The sequence below is a fragment of the Myotis daubentonii genome, chromosome 3 (genome assembly GCF_963259705.1).
Source record: "Myotis daubentonii chromosome 3, mMyoDau2.1, whole genome shotgun sequence".
NCBI classification, from domain to species: domain Eukaryota; kingdom Metazoa; phylum Chordata; class Mammalia; order Chiroptera; family Vespertilionidae; genus Myotis; species Myotis daubentonii.
In genome coordinates this window covers 196,658,292-196,679,281 of record NC_081842.1, presented here as the reverse complement: position 1 = coordinate 196,679,281, position 20,990 = coordinate 196,658,292, and the positions used below count along the sequence as shown (strand labels likewise).

At 40.4% G+C, this 20,990-nt stretch overlaps 1 protein-coding gene across 2 annotated transcripts in view; it reads right to left on the bottom strand.

Moving 5' to 3' along the window:
• Positions 1–2,349: 2,349 nt before the first annotated feature.
• CLSPN (claspin) overlaps positions 2,350–20,990 on the bottom strand; it is a 28,959-nt gene continuing 10,318 nt past the window's right edge. The window contains exons 9-25 of one of the 2 annotated variants that reach the window (XM_059690218.1): positions 18,185–18,376; positions 15,975–16,219; positions 14,892–15,070; positions 14,726–14,790; positions 14,004–14,203; positions 13,524–13,678; positions 12,425–12,651; positions 11,762–11,873; positions 10,316–10,391; positions 9,997–10,100; positions 7,352–7,516; positions 7,123–7,244; positions 6,568–6,695; positions 6,121–6,223; positions 5,238–5,320; positions 4,834–4,995; positions 2,350–4,527 (exon numbers count right to left, since the gene is read on the bottom strand). In XM_059690218.1, coding sequence (XP_059546201.1) covers positions 4,417–4,527; positions 4,834–4,995; positions 5,238–5,320; positions 6,121–6,223; positions 6,568–6,695; positions 7,123–7,244; positions 7,352–7,516; positions 9,997–10,100; positions 10,316–10,391; positions 11,762–11,873; positions 12,425–12,651; positions 13,524–13,678; positions 14,004–14,203; positions 14,726–14,790; positions 14,892–15,070; positions 15,975–16,219; positions 18,185–18,376 — 2,429 coding nt within the window. In that variant the 3' untranslated portion in view covers positions 2,350–4,416. The remainder of the gene's footprint in view (positions 4,528–4,833; positions 4,996–5,237; positions 5,321–6,120; positions 6,224–6,567; positions 6,696–7,122; positions 7,245–7,351; positions 7,517–9,996; positions 10,101–10,315; positions 10,392–11,761; positions 11,874–12,424; positions 12,652–13,523; positions 13,679–14,003; positions 14,204–14,725; positions 14,791–14,891; positions 15,071–15,974; positions 16,220–18,184; positions 18,377–20,990) is intronic. The other variant, XM_059690219.1, reaches the window with a different exon arrangement.

Genomic DNA, 20,990 nt, shown 5'->3' with positions numbered 1-20,990 from the left:
TCCAACAAAGCAGATATGGTCTCTGCTTTCACAGAATTAAGTCTGGGGAAGACAGACCTAAACATACATTAAGGTGGCAAATGGTGATTTTAATAAAAGGGATGGGAAACTAACATGGGTATCCCACCACTGCCACTAAAAAAATAAAAATAAACTAAAAAAGAAAAGAAAAAAAAACTAACATGGGTAGCCTAATTAAGAAAAGGGTGGTAATAGAAGTCATCTTTAGATCTAAGCTAAAAACTGGAGAATTATACATTAGCCAGACAAAGGTCGGTGGAGGGAAGGACATTCCGGGGATACGAAGGACATTGTGGAAGGCTCTGAACAAAGTGTAATGTGAATGGCAAGAGTGGATAGGAGGTTGAAAGGCAGAGCTGTACCACAGAGGGCCTTGTAGGTCATGAGTTTGAACTTGAGTATAATGGAAGACATTGGAAGGCTTTAGTGGAGAAGTGGCATCCTCTAATTTGTTATACAAGGATGACCCTCTTGCTGCTGTGCACAGACTAGACAGAGGGAAACAAATAGGAATGGGGAGATCAGGAGACCACACTGTAGTAACCTGGCAAGAAGTTATCAAATCTTGGAAAAAGGCATTGGCTATATTGCTGGGAGAAGTGAGCTGACTTAGGATGTAATTTGAAAGTAGAAATAATAGGACTTAGAGATTGTTTGATTATGGGAATAAGGAAGGAGGTGTCAAGAATCCCTTTCAGTTATAAAATAAAGTGATGGGGATATAATGCACAGCGTAGTGATTATTGTTACTACAACTATACGGCATATTTCAAAGTTACTAAGGGATAGATCTTTTTTATTTTTTAAAAATATACTTTTATTGATTTCAGAGGAGAGATAGAAACATCAATGATGAGAGAGAACCACTGATTGGCTGCCTCCTGCACACCCCCTACTGGGGATCAAACCCACAACCTGGGCATGTGCTCTTGACTGGAATTGAACCCGGGATCCTTCGGTTCACAGGCTGACGCTCTATCCACTGAGCCAAACCAGCTAGGGCGTGGGATAGATCTTCAAAGTTCCTATCACAAGAAAAAGTATTTGGTACTATGTACGGTGATAGATGTTAACTAGACTTGTGGCGATCAGTCCACAATATATACAAATACCAAATGCTAGTATACACCTGAAACTAACTCAATATACTCCACCACCAACAAAAGAAAATTCTTCCAACTCAGATTTGAAGGAATAAAATGAAATAAAAATTTTATAACTTAAAAGAATGGCCTTCAGATTTTCAGCCTGAGTGGCGGGGTGTGTGGAGGTGGCTTTTACTGAAATGGGAAACGGGAGGAAACGCAGGTTTGTAGGAAAACTGTAACATTTTAAAAGATGTTAAGTCTGCGACTCTTGAGACAACGGGCCTTTAAGAACTGGTCCGCAAAACATGCTGCAGTTGTGACACGGGCCATTTCTTATGCTTGCAGAGTAACACTTGACACAATGCAGTCACATACATTTTCCAACATAAGCTTTCACAGTAACCCCGAGACGAGCATGCTTTACTATCCTCCCTTCATTGGTATAAATGGAGGCTCTCAAAGATTGGGGCAATAACTCTCAGCTTGGACCTGTGGCTGCCAATCAAAGAGCTGTAAGGACAGTTACCATTTTTGTTTTGTTTTTAATCCTTACCAGAGGATATTTTCCCATTGTTTAGAGCAGTGATGACGAATCTATGACATGTGTGTCAGAGGTGACACGTGAACTCATTTTTTTGGTTGATTTTTCTTTGTTAAATGGCATTTAAATATATAAAATAAATATCAAAAATATAAAACTTTGTTTTACTATGGTTGCAAATATCAAAAAATTTCTATATGTGACATAGCACCAGAGTTAAGTTAGGGCTTTTCAAAATGCTGACACGCGGAGCTCAAAAGGTTTGCCATCACTGGTTTAGAGAGTAGAATAGAAAGGGAAAGACAGAGAGAAACACCAATGTGAGAGAAACACATTGACTGGTTGCCTCCTGCGTGCGTCCTGACCAAGGCCGGGATGGGGGAGGAGCCTGCAACTGATGTAATACCAGAATTGAACCCAGGACCCTTTGATCAGCAGGCCGGCGCTCTAGCCACTGAGCCAAAGAGGCTAGGGCAAGATAGTTATCATCTATGTAAACTCTCCTGACCTGCACACTGAATCCAAACCACTTGGCAAGTAAATTTGATCCATTCCCTGGAGTTGAGAAGCCAGTGAGGGGACAAGTGCAGCAGCCTCTCACTCCAGACCCAGAGGGCTGTCAGAGACAGCCTGAGAACAACATGCTCTCAACATTAGACAGGCACTGACCTAAGAAGGAGCATTCAGTCTGGACAGGAAGGAAATCCTGCCCTCCAGGCATTGAGATTTATTGAAAAACTACATACATATTAAAACCTCTTTACATACATCTTCCTCATTACAAGATTACAAATATACAAACATGAAATCTGTCAAAGTCAGCATCCTGTGCATTAGAAACAACTGGAGAAAACCTATTCCCTAATTTCATCAATTAAATTGGTGTTCCCCTCCTGTCAATAAAAAATTGGCACAATTCATCCAACTTCCCAAGTTCAACTCCGGATTGTGAAACCACATTATTCACAGGGAATGTTTTTCCTAAAGCAGCAGTGATAGTCAGTTCTAAGGGGGGGAAAATGCGTAAAATCTGAGTGCCTCATGGTAGTTTAGGGAAACTCAGGAGAGTGATGGCAATTCTTATATCTACACTAATAAAAGAGAAATATGCAAGTTGGTGTCACTCCGCTAAGCCCACTAGCCAATCAGATGAGTATGCAAATTAACCCAACAAAGATGGCGGTTAATTTGCATACACAGGCGCACTGAGCGAACACTGAAGACAACGTAGAAGGAAGCCAAGTGCTGCAGAAGGGAGTGAAGCCGTGAAGAACCAAACGGGGCAGCGGAGACAAGAGGGAAGCAAGCAGGGCGGCGAAGGCGGGAGTGAAGCCCGCCTCAGCGGGTTTTGCTCCCTTCTCTGCTTCACTCTGGCCACAGCAAGCCCTATTCTTGCAGGAATCTTCCTGCAACGGGCCTCTAGCAATATATATAAAAGCTTAAGTGACTGTCTGACTGGTAGCTATGACACGCAATGACCACCAGGGGGCAGACGCTCAATGCACAAGCATGGAAACATGGAACAGACTGATGAATCTCACAGGGAAGGGGGGAGGGTGGAAAGAGATTAACCAAAGATCTTATATGCATACCAGAGGCCCGGTGCATGGATTCATGCACCAATGGGGTCCCTCAGCCTGGCCTGCAGGGGATCGGGCTGAACTGGGCAGTCTGACATCCCCTGAGGGGTCACGGATTGCAAGAGGGAGCAAGCCAGGCTGAGGGACCCCACCAGTGCACGAATCCGTGCACCAGGCCTCTAGTGTGTGTGTGTGTGTGTGTGTGTGTGTGTGTAAAATCCTCACCCAACATGCTTATTGATTTTAGAGAGAGAGGAAGGGGGAGAAGAGAGAGAGAGAGACATTGATTGGTTGCCTTCCACATGCACCCTGACCGGAGATTGAACCTGAAACCCATGTGCTCTGACTGGTAATCAAACCCCCAGCCTTTTGGTGCACAGGATGACGCTCCACAACTGAGCTACACAAGCCAGGACTCTCTTAACAATATTATGATTAAACTCCATGATGGCCTTCTCTCAAAACAGGTAATGAAGTATTAAATTGCCTCTGGTTATACTTCTTTTTGTCAGGATGAGAAGGGATGTCCTTGAACAAGTGTTTCAAATTGAGAATTTAGTCCCAGGAGAGAACTCTCTGTCCCATGGGATATCTCATGTTGCATCTTCATCCTCATATACCAGAAAATTGGGGCCAACATCTTTCTGACTTGAGTACCAGTGTGAGTCCACATCATAAAGGAAGCAAAGGTTTGCTGGACACTTGGGGCTGTCTTGGGAAGAGGACACAGGAAAATGAAAAGGGCAAGACTAATGGACAGCCCAGAGGTACGTAGGTCCTCTAAGAAGTAGCTCTTTCATTGGGTCCTGGTCACCATGGTACAGATCTGAGGGGCATGAAGGAGTCATGCTGATACTGACAGTCACTGCTTTCTGTAATGCCACACTTTTCCCTAGGATAAAATGGCAAATATTTAATGAAGGAATTAAGTCTTCACCCAAGTATCCCATGAGTCAATGTTGTAAATCTTGCAGAATTAAGATTAGTGGCCAACCCAGGAAATAATACTGGGACAGGAAAGAGTTGTCCAGAGCCATGCAGTGGAAAGACCTGAAGTCTCTGTCGGCAATCTTAATGCATCGATTCTGAAGGAAGGGAAGACCCATCCACATGAGCATAGATCCCAACTTTCAATGCCAGAACTTCTCAAAGCAGTCTCAAAGTAGGTACTGGCACCCCCCTGGTGTTAGCTTTCCAAGTATGTGAAGATGCTCTGCTTCGATCCTGAAGTGCTATCACTTGTTTTGAGGCGCTTAGGTGAAGGCGTTCTCATTACGGATGGGCCTTTTCTCCTCACCTGGAGAGCAGAGAGAGAGAGTCACGGCCAGCTCAAAACCCTCATGGCAGTGCTTACCTTCAACCAGCTCTTCAGCTAATTTAACTCAGAGTTAAATCATAAACGAATAACGACAGAAAAAAAAAGAAACAAACTTTCCAGAAACGCAAATCTGAAAACTGATTGCAATCCCCTTGTACCTTACTGAGGAGTGCAAGATTAACACCGCAGCATAAGCCTTCATGCCGGAAATACGTACTTTTTTAAATTAACAAATAAATAAATTCTGCTTTGCGAAGCTATCAAATCAGTTCTTAAATTCCCTACCTGAGGCTTGGATGATTCCTTTGCTGCCTCAGCCTTGACAGGAGAAAGTGTATGGAAGACAAAGTTTCTTGAATTTCGGGGAGCACTGGGGTTGAGGTCAGAGAGGGCAGCCAGTTTCTGAAGTACAGCTTTGGGCTGGTTTAGCAGTGAGCCTGTCTTTGGCTGAGGAAAGAAGAGTCATTTGGTATCAAAATCCAAGTGCCAAAGAAAGAATGAGAAGTCACTGTCTCCTTGAGGACATATCCCTACCCCACTCGGTAGAAGAGAAATAGCAGGGTCCTTTGCCATGGACTTCTATTTCCTGCAGCCACCTCCCTCCCCCAATGAGAGTATTCCCTTAGTTTGACCTGGGCCTTTATAACACTGTAGATCATGACGTCAGGCTAACAATGTCCCCAACCAACCTGGTGGGCACTTCCCGGTCTGATGGCTTCAAAAGGATTTCTGAGTAAAGGTGTTGATTCTTGTATAACCACAGTGCGATTGGCTGAAAAGAAAAAAAGACAGAGAGGCTTGTTCTGGGCAAAATTCAGGAGAATTACTTTTAAATCTAAACAAGCTAAGAGGCCTTTAACTAAACCAATAAACTAAAGCCACAGGAACTCTGATTACTTTATAATGGTGACTTGAAACCATAGCAAGTGGCTACAAGAAGACAGCCAACCAAGCTGAACTTACTGACTAATCACTAACAGTAATAAGAAAAAGCAAGGCCAAAACCGGTTTGGCTCAGTGGATAGAGCGTCGGCCTGCGGACTGAAGGGTCCCAGGTTCGATTCCGGTCAAGGGCATGTACCTAGGTTGCGGGCACATCCCCAGTGGGAGATGTGCAGGAGGCAGCTGGTCGATATTTCTCTCTCATCGATGTTTCTAACTCTCTATCTCTCTCCCTTCCTCTCTGTAAAAAATCAATAAAATATATTTTTAAAAAAAGAAAAAAAAGAAAAAGCAAGAATGGTAAAGTGTGGAGTATGTTTAAGAGCTTCAGCTCTGGGGTTAGATATATCTGGCTTCAAATTCCAGCTCAAACACTTAGGTATTTAATGCTGGGCAACTAAATAAAAAATCCAGAATTCATTCCTATGAACTATCTTAGAACATAAAACAAAACGAGCTACCGACACTCATAAGTACAATACGCACAGCCCAACAGACAAAGATCCAAGAACACTGTCTCTCCCCGCTTCTTTAAGACAATATGAGACACAGGCCCATGACTAGGCTACAACAGCCGCTGAAGGTTGGAGTCAGCTCCAGGGGACTAGACCCTGAGGACCAGAAGCTCACCATTTTTCTGCAATGCTTTGGCTGTAACTTTCTTGGCCAGCATCATAAACTGACTGTCTTCTCCAATTTCTTCCTCTTCAGGTGAAATTTTCCCCTGCTCTGCCTTTAGATAAAAATCAGCATTAATAGAAGTCCACAACTCCCCCAAATAATTGGCATAGCCTGGATTGTGAAGCTAAGATACCTGGGATATCATTTGTTTTCCTTTTCTGCAACCTTTTCTTACTTTAGACCCCCCAAAAAAGAGATTTTGGACAAAATCTCTTTTCAACAAACATGAAGAAATGTCCATGGTGAACCTTCTCAAAGCACAAAAGGAAATACAAGGATTAAAAGGATAATCAATATGCTGCCCAAGACTTGGAAACTATTGTGACAAGCTAGGTGACTAGGTCCTCTCCTCATACCCTAGGGTCAAAAGAGGTGAATTTCTTGCAAGCTTCCTACCTGGTCCCGAAGCCACTGCTCTCGTTGAATTCGCTCCTTCCTCCATCTGGCTTCCGTCTCATCAAGCTGCTCCTCGATCTGTTCCTCGTCAGAGTCTCTGTGGAACAAGTCCATCTGGGAGGCATCATCTAAAGCAAAGAGGTAAGGTATCAGCACTCTGTCATTCCCATAGGGGAGACGCCTGGACAGACACAAATGAACTCTTAGCATTTACCATATACTGGCACAAACTCTTCCCATCCACTAATAGAAAATAATGGTTACGACCAGGTCCTCCACAACAGCCAGCTACGGTTTTGATTTCCATTTGCTTTCTAAAGACAACAACCAAGCCCGGCCAGCATGGCTCAGTTGTTGAGCGTCAACCTATGAACCAGGAGGTAATGGCTTGATTCCCGGTCAGGGCACATGCCCGGGCTGTGGCTCAATCCCAGTGCGGGGAGTACAGGAGGCAGCCAATCTCTCGTCATTGATGTTTCTATCTCTCTCTCTCCCTCACCCTTCCTCTCTAAAATCAATTAAAAAAAAAAAAAAAAAAGACAACCACCAAGATACCTATGTTTTTCCATCGAAATTTCCTCGTTCGTCCAGGACCATCACTGTGCAGATCCCCATCAGCAAGGTACCTCTCTTGGTATAAACGGAGCTGTCGCTTATCATCATCCAACATTGTTTTCCTACAACAGGAGAAGTAATGGTGTTCAAATCGAACACCACTCTGGCTGATTATAGGGCTGCCTTAAGACATATCCCATTACTCGGAAGGGCTTGTTGGGATACTGACATGTGTATTTTCTTGATTTGACTCTGTAGTTCCTCATCAGAAGGAAGTACTTCATCAATTACGTCCTCTTCATATTCATCAATCTCTTCCCCATCATACTCGTCTTCACTTCCCACATCACTCCCTGACACCTCGGCCTCATCCTCCAGGTATCTCTTCAATCTCCTGGAAAATAATTTTGAAGAATAGAGAACGCAACAATGAATACACACACAGAATATGGAAGCAATGAGAAAAGTAGAATATAGAGCCACCTCAAACAATGTTACATTTAACTTTATAGCAACACATTTTGATAACACTTAAAAGTCTATCATTTCATAATACTGTGTGCCAGTAACTGTGCTTTACAGACACTGTTGCCTTACCTTAGGAGGGGGTATTATTATTCCCTTCAATTTAGAGTTGAAGGAACTGAGACTCAGAGAATAAACTACTTACCCAAGGTCACACAGCTAGGAGGTAGCAGAGCCTGGATTTAATCAGGTTGGTGACTTTAAAGTCAGAACTCTCAATCTCCTCTATACATTTGAGACATACCTGCTAAAAGGTTCAAACTATCTTGTTTTGTATTTAAGCTCACTGGGAGACACAATGGTACAGAAAGGAAATAGACTTGGATCTCTTACAATCCACCAAGACCCAAGTTATAGGCATGATTGAGGTTCAGAGTTACTGGTGATCAAAACCACTGCTACTTACTTCTACAGTTCCACTGAGAACAAATCTGCTGCCACTCTGAGTTCAAAGTCCTATTATCCATGGCCATGCCTGGCAGAAGTTTGATGGCTTTCTGAAAGCTGATTTTTATCAAAGACTTGTTTTTAAATTGATTTGAGAGAGAGAGAGGAGGAGCAGGAGAAAGAGATAGAAAGAGAGGGAGGGGCATCAATTTGTTGTTTCATTTATTTATGCATTCATTGGTTTACTCTTGTATGTGCCCTGACCGGGGATCGAACCCGCAACCTTAGCATGGGGATGATGCTCTAACCAACTTAGCTACCTGGCCAGGGCCTTGTTTGTTTGTTTTTAAGTTGAGTTTCTCTAAATCCTAGCATTTCTGCAGAATTCTTTGAGGAGTTCAACTGTTAGCTGTCATTCTTTATAAGATTTCATTAGGATTCTGCAGTTAAATATGGTTTAAGATCCACTGCTTTAGAAAAATCTATAGATGATCCACAGCTGTATAAGACAGTTAATTCAACAGGTGATAAATTAGAACCAAAAACTGATTTTAATAGGATGGAATGATGGGCTAAAAACAATAATATAAATCTAGTAGGAATCAATATGATCCTATATGTGAATCCCAAAAGTTGTCCACATCCTATATAATAAAAGGCTAATATGCAAATCGACCGAGTAGCAGAACAATTGGTCACTATGATGTGCACTGACCACCAGGGGGCAGACACTCAACACAGGAGCTGCCCTCTGGTGATCAGTGCACTCCACAGGGGGAGCGCCACCCAGCCAAAAGCTGGCTCACAGCTGGCGAGCGCAGTGGCAGTGGTGGGAGCCTCTCTCACCTCCGTGACAGCGCTAAGGATGTCTGACTGCCACGTAGGCCCGTTTTCTGCAGGGAGGGGGCCTAAGCCAGCAGGCAGACATCCCCCAAGGAATCCTGGACTGTGAGAGAGCACAGGCTGGGCTGAGGGACCCCTCCCCGACAACCCCCTGCACAAATTTCATGCACCGGGCCTCTAGTAAAGTATAATACTCAATGCCTATTAAAATGTTCTTAATAAAACTTGTAACATCATGGGAAAATGCTTATGAATACACTAAGTGGGAAAGAAAGCAAAATTGTACATATAAAATATTATACAGATCCCAACTATATAAAAATATATGCATAATAAAAGTTAATAGCCGAAACTGGTTTGGCTCAGTGGATAGAGCGTCGGCCTGCGTACTGAAAGGTCCCGGGTTCGATTCCGGTCAAGGGCATGTACCTGGGTTGCGGGCATATCCCCAGTAGGAGATGTGCAGGAGGCAGCTGATCGATGTTTCTCTCTCATCGATGTTTCTAACTCTCTATCTCTCTCCCTTCCTCTCTGTAAAAAATCAATAAAATATATTAAAAAAAAAAAGTTAATAGCCACCATCATCAAGATTCTGGATGATGGACACAGATGACTTTTATTTAATCTTTCTATATTCTTTTAAATATTCTAAAATAAATGGCTTACTGTCATGATCAGTACAACAAACTAAGAGGGAGAAAACCTGGTATGAGAGTAATTCATAGGGAAAAAGATCCAGGAAATCTAGTTGACTACTAGATCTTCAGGGTCTACTGTGACTCAGCTCCTATGACCTTTGGTTACATTCTAAAGAGTATGCTATGCATCCAGAACAAGGAATATGGTCAGACACACTTGAAGGTAAAGAGAATATCCAGTATGTGAGAAGTATGGAAACAATGTCATGTGGGAAACAGCTGAAGGACCTCGTATACTTCCTTAAGCACAGAAATCACTTAAGGAAGACATGACCATCTTTGAATACTCAAGAAATAACATGTGAATGGATTTTATGCTAACCACAAAAAACAGAACCAGCAAATTTAGATAAAAAGGTGGCAAGCTACAACACAACCATCAGAACTTTCTAGCAACTGAAGGAGTGAATATAATACCTACATTTGCCTTTTCAACTTCTCAGATTGCCTCAGGAGCTCTTCTTCATCATCCTCCTCATGGTCGTCCAGGGCCTCATGTTCATTACCAGAGTCACTGTGTTCATCCTGCAAAATCATATGGGATCACACCCACGGCCAGGCAGAGTAAAATGTGTCCTCAACTAAAACAGGATTTACAAACTTCTGCCCAAACTTCTTCTACGAAATTGCTCCTGACAGATGCCAAACTAGAATTTTCAAGAACTCAGACTAAGAAAGAAACCCATATAGCAGCACTACACGAAGTTCAGTTATGATTACTTTGCTCCGATCAAACTCACCTCATCACTATCGAACTCATTATCATTTGGGACAAGCCGAAAGTCTCCAAATTCCTCCTCTTCACCTTCTTCTTCTCTAAAATGCAAATCCACAAATCAATAAGTAAGTTGTTGAAAGCAAACTAGAAGAATTTAAGAATTAAAAATATTTTAAGACAAAATATCTTCAAGAAACTGGATACAAGAAATTTTGCCTTTAATTTTTAAAAAATTGTGATATAAAAAAAATTGTGATATAACACATAACAAATTTACCACCTTAACCATTTTTTTCAACATTTTTTTGTTTTTATTTAAATTGATCTGAGAGAGGGAGAGGAAAAAAGAGATAGAAACATCTATGATGAGAGAAAATCATCAATCGGATGCCTCCTGGGGACTGAGCCTACAACCCAGGCATGTGCCCTGATCAGGAATTGAACAGATACCCCTGAGCCACACCAGCCGGGCCCATTTTTAAGTGTACAGTTCACTAGTGTTAAGTGCATTCACATTACTGTGAATTAACTTTCAGAACCCTTTACATCTTGCAAAACTAAAACTCTATACCCTTTAAACAACTCCTCATTCTTCCCTCCCCCAAGTCCCTAGCAACCATCTTCTACTTTCTGTCTTAATGAATTTGACTATTCTAAGAGCCTCAAATAAGTGGAATCATATAGTATTTGTATTTTTATGATTGGCTTATTTCACTTAGCATAATATCCTCACAGTTCATCCATGTTATAGCATTAATCAGAATTTCTTTCCTTTTTAAGGCTGAATAATATTCCATTGTCTATGTATATAACATACACACAACACATTTTGTATCCATTTGGGTTGCTTTCACCTTTTGACTATTAAAAATAATGCTGCTATAAACATGGGGTACAAATATCTGAATCCCTGTTTTCACTTCTTTTGTATATTAACCCAAAAGTGAAAATGCTGAGTCATATTCTACTTTGAATATTTTTTTTAGGAACTGCCATTCTGTTTTCCATAGCAGCTTATGTTTACATTCCTACCAAGAGAGCACAAGGATTCCAATTTCTCCATATCCCCACCAATAGTTGTTATTTTCTGGACAGTTTTGTGTGTGTGTGTTTGTGTGTGTTGTTGTTGTTGTTGTGTGTGTGTTTTAATAGTAGCCATTCTAATGGGTGTGAGGTAGTATCTTATGGTGATTTTGACTTGCATTTCCCTAATTATTAGTGATTTTGAGCACTATCATGTGCTTATTTTTGCCCCCCCTTTTTTGTTTTTGCTCTATTCTCCACCAACTAAATAAAAGCATTATAGTTTCCTCAGGTACAAATATGAGACTCAGACCCACTGTAATGCTCTCAAACAAGTTAAGAAGCCCTCGTGATGGCCGGTTGTTGCTAAATTCAGAGAACATGACCCCAGAATTTTATCAGAAGACCAGGCCTTCCCAAGTTCCCACCAATCACTGAGACTCACCTGTCTGTTGGGAAAGAGCCTGAACAAAGAGCAAGTGCTTCTTCCATCGGATCATCCATGCTGCTCTCCTTCTCCTGTTTATTTAACTCTGATGGAGCCAGAGCGGAGTCATCTACATCACAACAAAGAAAAAGATCTGTCACCAAGGAATGACAGCTTTATCCTCCTTTCCCAGCCATCTGAGACATGCCAGCTCAATACAGTTCTAAAGTACGCTTGCCAAAAAGACCTCACCAGCTATTCATTCATTCAACAAATCCTTATTTAGTGCTTATCATGTGCCAGGCACCAGGGATACAATAGTGAACAAAACAAAGATCCCAACTTCCACAGAGCTTACATTTTAGCAGGGGTGTCGGGGGGAAGAGAAGGTGTGCAGGTAGGAACAACAAATAAACATTTATATTAAATGTATCTCACACCAGACACTTTTCTAAGCTTTGCACAAATATTAAGAGCAATCTTAAGTCGACACTTTACCACCCTAAGAAAAGGGCTCTAGTGAATGTCAGGGAGTTAAGCTGTGAATTCAACCTACATACAAGAAGCCATCGCACTCTGTTTTCTGCAAACCTTTCACCCAAGAGTAAGGGGCTTCTTTTCAAGGAAACTGGCTTAAGGTAGTTGGCTGTGGCAAGCCTGATGCACTTGTTGGATATTTACCCTGGGAGGCGAATTTTCCTGAACAAAGATTCAGAAGTTCCTCCATGTTCTCTTTCTTGTCACTCTCCCCTGGCAGAGCCTTCTCCGCCTGAGAAGTGAATTTTCCAGTGCACAAATCCAGCAGCTCATCCATGTTAGCGTCCATGGCATTCTCATCCATATTGGCCAATGGCAATCGAGGTTTCAAAGGTTGGTACTGATTCCTGTGGTTTCTAACATTTAAGAACCTACAAGCACAATGAAGAGTGTAAGAAATGCTCTAGGGGGAAAAACAAAGTAGTGGGAGAAAAACTCAACTCATTTCCATTACCAAAGTTAGAAGCTGAATCCCAAACCAGAAGACAAAAGATTCAACCTTCAGCCTTGTGGTAATCTAAAGAGGGGAAAGTTTTACGAAAGAATAAATGCTATTCAGAAGGTAAAGGGTAAAGGGATAATTTTTGCTTCAGATGATGTTAGAGTAGGGCTTGGTGTTAAGACCATGTAATGTGCCACAGGCCTGTCAATTTTCAGTCCCACCCAACAAACATAAGATAGTAGGATGGATACATGGAACTCTGATGCCTTTACAAGAGCTATGCATTTCGCCTTAACCGGTTTGGCTCAGTGGATAGAGCGTCGGCCTGCAGACTGAAGGGTCCCAGGTTCAATTCCAGTCAAGGGCATGTACCTCGGTTGTGGGCACATCCCCGGTGGGAAGTGTGCAGGAGGCAGCTGATGGATGTTTCTCTCTCATCGATGTTTCTAACTCTCTATTCCTCTCCCTTCCTCTCTGTAAAAAATCAATAAAAATGTATTAAAAATAATTTATATTAAAAAAAAATCTTGCCCTTGGGTAGCTTTCTTAAAAAACAAACAAAAAAACAAGAGCTATGCATTTCAAATGAGGCGGAGATTGAAGGATGCCAGCAAGGGCTATTTACATTTTCACATTCTGGAGACTTTGTTCAAGCTTGCAGAATGTAATACTAATGGTCTGTACATCTTCTCTTTCTCAGATGAGAAAGCACAGATGGAGTGACAGAAGCTCACTTTATTTTTAAACAAATTTAAGCAGTGCCCAGCACCTTCCCACCCACAAAAACATAAAACTACCAACCCATCTGCATCCAACAGTTGGCTCTGCGTGTCATCTTCTAAAGAGAACTGGAAATCTCCTGCTCCTAGGAAAAGTGTCTTAGGCTCTGGGGAGGCGTTATATAGATCCTGGGAATCCTCTATGGGAAGTGAAGGCTCAGACAGCTTTTCTGAACTCTGGCACCAAAATAAAACCAAACAAAAACATAACATTTTACAAATATCATTCACTGTCATGACAACAACAGAAGTTGCTATTTGCAATATTTAATTCGCTTTCAGGCAACTGCAATTGAGGAGGACAATGAATAGCCAAGAGAAGCATAAAGAAAAATATCTCCAAGAAAGTAAGAACACTGGATGAAGCTTGTTTTTAATACACAGGGTGGATTTTTAAACTGAACATACATAATGGGGTAGGAGTTGGTTGGCTGGGACACATTTTACTTAGCATCGTGGGAAGCAAAAGGGGGAGGAGATCGGAAAACCATGACCATCTTACCTTAGAAGCTGAGCTGACCAAACTGGCTCGAAACAGCCCCGGGGAAGGAGATCTAAATCCTGCTGCTAAAGGGGTAAAACTAGTCCCAAGGCCTGTTTGTCTGTTGCAAGGCTGATAGGATGGAATTGTGGAGCCAATCAATTCAAAGCTGCTATTGTGGCTGCTCCCCTTTGTTAGCAATGAGCATGAATCCTCTTCATCTAAAGAAAGAGAAGTCACTTTTAGATGTGTGATTCCAGAAATAAAGTGGGTTTGTTTAGGAAAAAGAATTGAGGATGAAACTGTCAGGTAACATTCACAGGCAAGCTTCTCAAATAATATGTTCCAAATCATTAAGTTAATCAAGGCTTATCACTCTGAGCTAAGTAACACCTGAAAGATCCATCTGTCACCCTACCTAATGCCTATGATCACTCTCTCCATTATCCAATCACTTACACATCTCCCTCTGATCTACATGGAAATGTTTCATGGTTCACACAATCCGTACATTTACTACAGACCTATTAGATGCCCATGGTCAACTATAAAGAAACTGCATATAAGTTTTAAAAAACCAGACCAAAAAAAAATATTCTAATTCATAAACTGCTTTCATTGCCACATGTAAGAATGGGAAAATGCCACTAGGGTTCAAAAAATGGAACCTTATGGAATCATAGTCCTTAAGTAACAAAACTGAAAGATCAAACAGAAGTCAAGTTCTGTGAGTCACTACTTACCTAGTTTGTTAGGCCTTTTGCTTGAGTTTTCATCTGTTTCTGATTTTTCTTCACTAGGAAAGTAACTACAAAACAAGAAAGTAAACTGTTTGAGTATCTGTTTCTGCTTCTCACTAGAGGGGCAAATCCAAGGGAATCTTATCTTTCCTTAGAGAGAATTACTTACTCCATCTTGGAAGAGTTGTCTTTAAATAGGAGAACGGTAGAATCTGATGAGAGAGGCTTAAGAACAGACGGAAGGTCAACTGACTTGCCAATTTCACTACTGTCATCATTGTTTTCTTTGTCCATTTCTTTCTCATCTTTGGTTTCTACTTCTTCATTACCAAGAAGGAATTCTGCTGTCTTTATCAATCACACCACCCCAAAACAAAATAATACATGTCAAAAAAATGTTTAAAGCAAACACACTGTTGGCCTGAAATATGACTGCTTGGTCACATCTTACATCTGAAAAGGTAAACCTGAAAGAAATCTGGTCCCACCATTATCAAGAATATAATTCTCCCTTACACTTTTAGAGTTCTTTCATACTTATTTTACCTTTTACCCTCCCAAAATTACTTTAAAATTATGAAAGAAAACTGGAATATTTAATTGAGGCAATGAGAGGTTAAATGATTAGCCTGAGATTGTAGGACGACTACTGACCTCAAACCAATCACAGACTGTGACATGCTACCCAGTTCAGCCATTGCTTTCTTCTTTCTTTCCCCAGGCTAACTGTTAACCAACTCTTTCAAGTGACTCCAGTGTTCAAACAAGGAAGCCTTTCATATTTCTAATACAAAAAAATCGTGTCATCACCTATGTTCCCTCAGTGGAAAACCATGGAACAAGGGTAAGAGACCCTTCTACAAATACCCTCCTCAACCAAGAATGCAATTATTACAGGAAGGTCTCAGCCTGCCTGAGAATTGATTCCAGGCTTCAACTTGGCCAAGGTTAAAACTGCTTTTTATTCTGAACAAAGAAATCTAAATAAACAACAAAGACAAAAGTCCTTATTCACACAAAGCCATTTCATACTAGCATTGTGTTACATAATATAAACTAACACAAACCATGGCTCTGTGAACTGTAGGTATTCAATGGTGCTAACTGAATGCACTAAGAATGAGGTACACATGAGCTAGCTGCATTCGTGTCTGCCCCTAAGATCTCTTAAACAATTGAACACGCTTATTACACTCATTCAAATCGGACTCTTATCTTTTCCTTATTCATCACGACCAAGTAAAAAAATTACAGAATTGCCAGAAACCTCGTGGCTGCCTTCCTCCTCCTCTTCCTCTAACTTTTCCTCTTCCTCCCCTTCTCCATCTTCCTCAGACTCATCCGTCATTTCTTCCTCCTCCTCCTCCTCCTCCTCCTCTTCTTCAAATCCATCTTCATTATCTAATTTAAACAATGCCTGGCGCTTCTGGCGCTCCTCTAACCTTCGGAGTTTCATTGCTTCTTGCAGTTTAGCTTTCAGCACCTGAAGCTTTTCACCTGAACAGCAATATAAAGGCATGCGTTAGACATAATGACTGACTCCACACTACAATAATGGAAGTGTGCGTTTTAGGCAACTCCCCAAGTGTTCTTGTCACATCCCAAAAGGGCAGAGATCTTAGTACGGTAGGCTTTTGTTACTTTAACAAATGGGGATTATTATGAAGTCAAGTGTAAAAGAGAACTTCCAGAATTATGTTCTACACCCTGGGATAATATACTATGCAAAGATTATAAACTTATTATTAAAAAGACAAAAAAGGGGAGGAGGAGTGGGATTTCATTAGTCTCTGGCACAGAAGCCATGAAAGAAAACATTGTTAAATTGATCTATTTTGAAGAAAAAGAGAACAATTCAAGAGTAAAATGGGCCCTAACCGGTTTGGCTCAGTGGATAGAGCATCTGCCTGCGGACTGAAGGGTCCCAGGTTCGATTCCGGTCAAGGGCATGTACCTTGGTTGCGGACACATCCCCAGTAGGGGGTGTGCAGGAGGCAGCTGATCGATGTTTCTCTCTCATCGATGTTTCTAACTCTCTATCCCTCTCCCTTCCTCTCTGTAAAAAAATCAATAAAAATATATTTAAAAAAAAGAGTAAAATGGGCATAGGATATGGACTGGGAGTTCACAGAAAATGAACATATTGTTAATAAATAAGTTAAAAATAATGTTTAACCTCACTTCTAATTGAAGAGCTACAAATCAAAATAAAGAGGTACCATTTTTTATATATTTAGCAAAACCTAGGTTTGATAATATGAATTAACAGGAGGAAACAGAAACTTTTATATTATTCAGAGTATAAATTGGGACAACTATTTTGAAGAACAATGAAATGATATACATCAAAATTTGTTTTCACTGTAAGAAATTTTACATCCAAATATACCAACATATATGTCATACTAGGAAGTACATTATATGAAATACCAAAAACTGGAACAAACAATATGTCCACTAATAAGAGTATGGTTAAACAAATCATCTTATACTCATACAAGGAAATTTTATGCAGCTGTTAAAAAAAATCCTCAAAAGCAACAAAATGTGTATCTGAACTCTGGGGTTAGGGGGTCTGGATTAGGCTGCTAGTTCTAGCACTTGAGAAGGTTGTGTAAATGCTTTGTATATCATTTCCTCATATATAAAATAAGAATACTAATGCTATTTTCTGTAAAGCACCTAGAGCAATGCCTGGCACAGAATATTCAATTTCTGTCAATCTCTGTCTCTCTCTCTCACACACACACCAATGGTATATACATATGAATTTTCCTAGGACAAACAAAAAATTGTTAACAGTTGCCTTTGGGAAGACTAATTTTTCATTTATACCTTTTCCTCGGTGTTCTAAATTTTTTCTATATGATATATTACTCATATTTTCAAAGTGGGAGTGGGAACAACAGACCTGTCCCTAACACACTGAAAACAAAAAAGCAGATTACAAAGCAGAATGAATGGTGTTATCACATTATTGTTTTTTTAAAACAAACATGTAAAGAGAGTTTAAAAGGATAGATACACAAAGGACTGTAGAAGTTTTGTTTATTATTTTCATGCATTTTCTACAATAGATACGTAGTTTTTTTAAATAAGACAAAGGCTATTTTAAGGAATAAAGTCATCTTACCCACCCCACACCTCTAGGCAATGCTACACATGAATCATGCTAGAGGTACTGCTGTCCACTCTCCAAAGTCTCTAAGAAAAAAGATTCTATCACTTTTTTAAAAATTTATTGATTTTCAACAGAGACAGAAAGAGAAATACCGATTTGTGGTTTGACTGATTCTTGTATGTGCCCTAACCGGGGATCGGACCCACAACCTTGGGGTATGGGAATGAACCAACAGAGCTACTCGGCCAGGGCCTGTAACTTTTCACTATCGTTTCTTCAGTGGCATAAAGACTGGTCAGAGTACAAAGCACAAAGAAAAAAAAAGTAGTAAACGCAAATACCTGGTTTTGTGTGGCTTCCTCCATCCAGCTTCTCAGCTGCCAACGTCACGGGTACCACATCGGCCTTTAGCTCTTCCTTACCGTCAGTGCCCACCTCTTTCACGACGATGTTCACATTTACCTTCTGAGCAGCCCTGGACGTGGCTGCTGGATTAGCATGCTTCCAGAAACGCTGCTTCAAGGCTTCCAGTTCTAAACCCAAGTGCCAATCAGTATGTCAGTTTGCCATGCTCAAACTCTTTCCTTTATGATTCCAGTTAGGAATTATAAGCTAAGTTTTTTAAGAAACTTAGCGTTGTAAGGAAAAAACACACGCAGAACACCAAACACTCCTTTGCTACTAACACCTCTGTGAATTCATATAACTTAACCCAAACTAATGAACTGCTGCAATTCTTCAACATACTTAAAAATCATTTAGGGTAGAAATTTGCAAATGAAGTTTCTAAATATGTGCAATTCTTTTTTTAAAAGTACAAACTGATCAGAAAAATGCCATCATTCTTGATTATTCAAGGGCTCCTTTTAAAAAATTCCCTATTTGGAACATTTCACTATTTATTGGAAATCTTACTAAATATGGGCAAGGTCAATTAAAAAAGAGAAAAAAGAAAATGACAATCCAGTCAGTGATGTAACTCAGCAGCAGGACTGGAAAAGTTTTTTTGGTGAAACTGTTAAGCTAGCTTAGTCAGTACAATCAGAAAGGAAATTCTCCTTAAGGCTGCCCCTGAACCACACCCAACTTGTATACAAGACAACTAATAAAGAATCTACACAGTAGGTACTCAAAATTCAGTTTCTTCCCTTTCCTGTCTCTCAGTCCAGGACTGCCTAGATAACTTCTGGTTCCATACAACAAAATGTAGCAGTGTCTAGTATACTAAGTACTCAAAAAATGTTTGTTTTTGCCCTGGCCAGTTTTCTCAGTGGTTAGAGCGTCAGCATGAAAACTGAAGGGTCTCAGGTTCAATTCCCAGTCAAGGGCAAGTACCTCAATTGCTGGTTCCATAGCTCCAGTAGGGGCACGTGCAGGAGGCAACCAATCAATGTATCTCTCACATAGATGTATCTCTCTCCCTCTCCACTCTCCCTCCCTTTCACTCTCTCTAGAACTCAATGGAAAAAATAACCTCTGGTGAAGATTAAAAAACACCAAAAATGTTTGTTCTCTATCTCTTAGTCTGGAACTGTTTAGATAATTTCTAGTCCAACAGAACAAAACTTTCACCATGACATCCTGGTTCACAGGTTGACCCTCAACCACTGAACCACACCGGCTAGGCTGTTACACAACTCTTCCCCCCCAACCTGCTGTTCTGGTCAAACTGACTTACACGAACCTCCCAATATGTACCATTCTTTCTGTTCCTTCCAAGAATGTCCTCTCCACTTCCACAAAGTCCGTCTATTCAATTAACAAAGACTCATTGAGCATATTTTACACACCAAATAATGTGAATAACATAGTACCTGCCAACCATAAACTGTTTAGTGAATCTTGATGCATTAATTTCACTAATAACACTAGTAAAAGTAGCAGCCACTACTTGAGTGCTTCTTTATGCTATCTAATTGTATTCATGATTTTAACAAATCTTCCCGGTAGACTTGTGAAACAGAGTTCTATTTTTTCAATTTTTGTTTTTAAAAGATGGCTTAGAGAGGCCAAAGAGCATACTCAATGTTAAAGATGCAAACTCTGGTCTTGCTATAAAGCCTAAGCTCTTAATTGTCATGCTATACTGCTTTAATGCAGAGGCAACACCCAATTCTATCTGAGTCAGGAAGTTTACCTAAAGTGGGAATAATACTTGAGTTCTATTTGAAAGATCATTCATTCATTCAGTAAATATGAATGCCTACTATGTGTCATCCACTGTGGAAGCAATGAGTATAGAATAGGGAACAAGCCAGAAGACCCCACTCAAAGCAGGGGAAGGCAGTGAACAAGAAATTACATCCACCTATTCTTCAAGCCTTTCTTTAACCACCTATTGGAAAAAACTTATCCCTCCTCTGAATTCCAAATGCACTTTATTTTTAATTTATTGTTATTATTATATGTTTTTATTGATTTTTAGAGAGAGAAGAAAACACTGATGTGAGAGAGAGCTTGCTTCCTGTATACACCACAACTGGGGATCAAACCTAGCTAGGTATGTGCCCTGAGAAATGAACTCGAAACCTTGGCTGGATGATGCGCCAACCAACTGAGTTACCCAGCCAGGGCCCAAAGCACTTTAATCTAAAAATTTCTTTCAGCAAAGAAAGAAATTTTAACCTTTTTTCCCTTTTCTCCACATTATTTAATTATTTTCATAATCAGTGACACATGTTTTAAAAGATGTCACCACTTTCTCTTCTGCATACTTATCTTCCCTATTACAGTGTAAGTAGCTTAAGTGTAGAATAAATGTCAGATTTCCTTTGGTATGCCCTATAGCATCTTACATGTAGTGGATAGTTTAATATTTGCTGAATAGAGTAAAAAAATAAAATAAAATAAATTCAGTTTTTTAATTTCCTGAACCAAAATATTTTTCTTTGTGAAAAACTGAATAGTAATGCTTTTATGAATGTCATATCAGAACACAATAGCAATGTACCTCTTTTATATATAAAGCTATGAATAGGCTTCAATTTTAAACAAGGTTTAGAATATTCTGATACACTGCCAAATTTATCTAAACAGGATTCTACCCTATCTGGTACAGGCATACCTCAGAGATATTGCGGGTTCATTTCCAGACCACCACAATAAAGCAAGTATTACAATAAAGCAAGTCATAATCATTTTGCTGGT